A 2,068-nucleotide genomic window follows, 5' to 3' on the forward strand; every position below is an offset into this window, starting at 1 on the left:
GCCCTGTCCGCTTCCCTGGCCCTGTCCGCTTCCCTGGCCCTGTCCGCTTCCCTGGCCCTGTCCGCTTCCCTGGCCCTGTCCGCTTCCCTGGCCCTGTCCGATTCCCTTGCCAGAACCCCTTCCCAGGCCGATGCCCTGTCCGCTTCCTTGGCCTTGTCCGCTTCCCTGGCCCTGTCCGATTCCCTGGCCAGAACCCCTTCCCAGGCCGATGCCCTGTCCGCTTCCTTGGCCTTGTCCGATTCCCTGGCCCTGTCCGATTCCCTGGCCGATACCCTGTCCGCTTCCCTGGTCCTGTCCGATTCCCTGGCCAGAACCACTACCCTGGCCGATACCCTGTCCGCTTCCCTGGCCCTGTCCAGAACCACTACCCTGTCTGTTTCCCTGTCCAGAACCACTGCCCTGGCCGATGCCCTGTCCGCTTCCCTGGCCCTGTCCAAAACCACTGCCCTGGCCGATGCCCTCGCCGATGCCCTGGCCAGAACCGCTTCCCTGACCACTGTCCTGTCCTCTTCCCTGGTCACTGCCCTGGCCGCTTCCCTGGCCAGAACCGCTTCCTTGACCACTGCCCTGTCTGCTTCCCTGGCCAGAACTGCAGCCCTGACCGATGCCCGGACTGCTTGCTTGACCAGAACTACTTCCCTGACTGCTTCCCTGGCCCTGTCCGATTCCCTGACCATAACCGCTTCCCTGGCCGCTACCCTGGCCATAACCGCTGCCCTGGCTGCTTCCCTGGCCGCTTCCCTGGCCATAACCGCTGCCCTGGCCGCTTCCCTGGCCACTGTCCTGACCTGAACCGCTTCCTTGACCCCTGCCCTGGCCAGAACCGCTTCCTTGACCACTGCCCTGTCCGCGTCCCTTGCCAGAACTGCTTCCCTGGCCGCTTCCCTGACTGCTTGCTTGGCCCTGTCCGCTGCCCTGGCCAGAACCGTTTCCTTGACCACTGCCCTGTCCGCTTTCCTGGCCTGACCTGCTTCCCTGGCCGCCTCCCTTACTGCTTGCTTTGCCCTGTCCGCTTCCCTGACCGATGCCCTGGCCGCTTCCCTGTCCCTGTTCGATGCCCTGGCCGATGCCCTGGCCGCTTCCCTGGCCCTGTCCGCTTCCCTGGCCGATGCCCTGGCCCTGTCCGCTTCCCTGGCCAGAACCACTTCCCTCGCCGATGCCGTGTCCACTTCCCTGGCCACTGCCCTGTCCGCTTCGCTGACCACTGCCCTGGCCGCTTCCCCGACCCTGTCCGATTCCCTGGCCAGAACCGCTTCCCTGGCCGATACCCTGTCCACTTCCCTGGCCCTGACCACTGCCCTGGCCATAACCACTTCCCAGTCCGATGCCCTGGTCGCTTCCCTGGCCAGAACCGCTTCCCTGGCCACTGCCCTGTCCTCTTCCCTGGCCTGGTCCGCTTCCCTGGTCACTGCCCTGGCCACTTCCCTTGCCAGAACCGCTTCCTTGACCACTGCCCTTTCTGCTTCCCTGGCCAGAACCGCTTCCCTGACCGATGCCCTGACTGCTTGCTTGGCCCTGTCCGCTTCCCTGGCCAGAACCGCTTTCCTGGCCGATGCCCTGTCCACTTCCCTGGCCCTGGCCGCTTCCTTGACAACTGCCCTGTCCGCTTCCTTGACCAGAACTGCTTCCCTGCCTGCTTGCTTGGCCCCGTCCACTTCCCTGACCATAACCATTTCCCTGACCGATGCCCTGGCCACTTCCATGGCCGCTTCCTCGACCACTGCCTTGTAAGCTTTCTTGACCAGTACTGCTTCCCTGGCCAGAACCGCTTCCCTGGCCCTGTCCGCTTCCCTGGCCAGAACCGCTTCCTTGACCACTGCCCTGTCTGCTTCCCTGGCCCTGTCCGCTTCCATGACCAGAACCGCTTCCCTGGCCCTGTCCGCTTCCCTGGCCAGAACCGCTTCCTTGACCACTGCCCTCTCCGCTTCACTGGCCAGAACCGCTTCCTTGACCACTGCCCTGTCTGCTTCCCTGGCCCTGTCCGCTTCCATGACCAGAACCGCTTCCCTGGCCCTGTCCGCTTCCCTGGCCAGTACTGCTTCCCTGGCTGATTGCTTGCCGCTGTCCA

The 2,068-nt window shown here is 64.9% G+C and overlaps 1 protein-coding gene across 1 annotated transcript; it reads left to right on the top strand.

Annotated features, from left to right (window-relative positions):
* Window positions 1–466: 466 nt before the first annotated feature.
* On the top strand, window positions 467–2,051 carry LOC107572563 (tetra-peptide repeat homeobox protein 1-like). The gene is made up of 5 exons (XM_016258987.1): window positions 467–474; window positions 596–687; window positions 1,468–1,631; window positions 1,764–1,877; window positions 1,998–2,051. The coding sequence occupies exons 1-5, from the start codon at window positions 467–469 to the stop codon at window positions 2,049–2,051; spliced, it is 432 nt and encodes a 143-aa protein (XP_016114473.1).
* Window positions 2,052–2,068: the final 17 nt, after the last annotated feature.

This window comes from Sinocyclocheilus grahami, unplaced genomic scaffold (genome assembly GCF_001515645.1).
Source record: "Sinocyclocheilus grahami isolate Dianchi unplaced genomic scaffold, SAMN03320097.WGS_v1.1 scaffold1775.1, whole genome shotgun sequence".
Classification (NCBI taxonomy): Eukaryota; Metazoa; Chordata; class Actinopteri; order Cypriniformes; family Cyprinidae; genus Sinocyclocheilus; species Sinocyclocheilus grahami.

Excerpts from the sequence above, each read along its gene's own strand:
- LOC107572563 (XM_016258987.1), top strand. Across the intron at positions 1,632-1,763 it reads TTGACCAGAACTGCTTCCCT|AACCGCTTCCCTGGCCCTGT; the intron begins GCCTGCTTGCTT and ends TTCCCTGGCCAG. Across the intron at positions 1,878-1,997 it reads AGAACCGCTTCCCTGGCCCT|AACCGCTTCCCTGGCCCTGT; the intron begins GTCCGCTTCCCT and ends TTCCATGACCAG.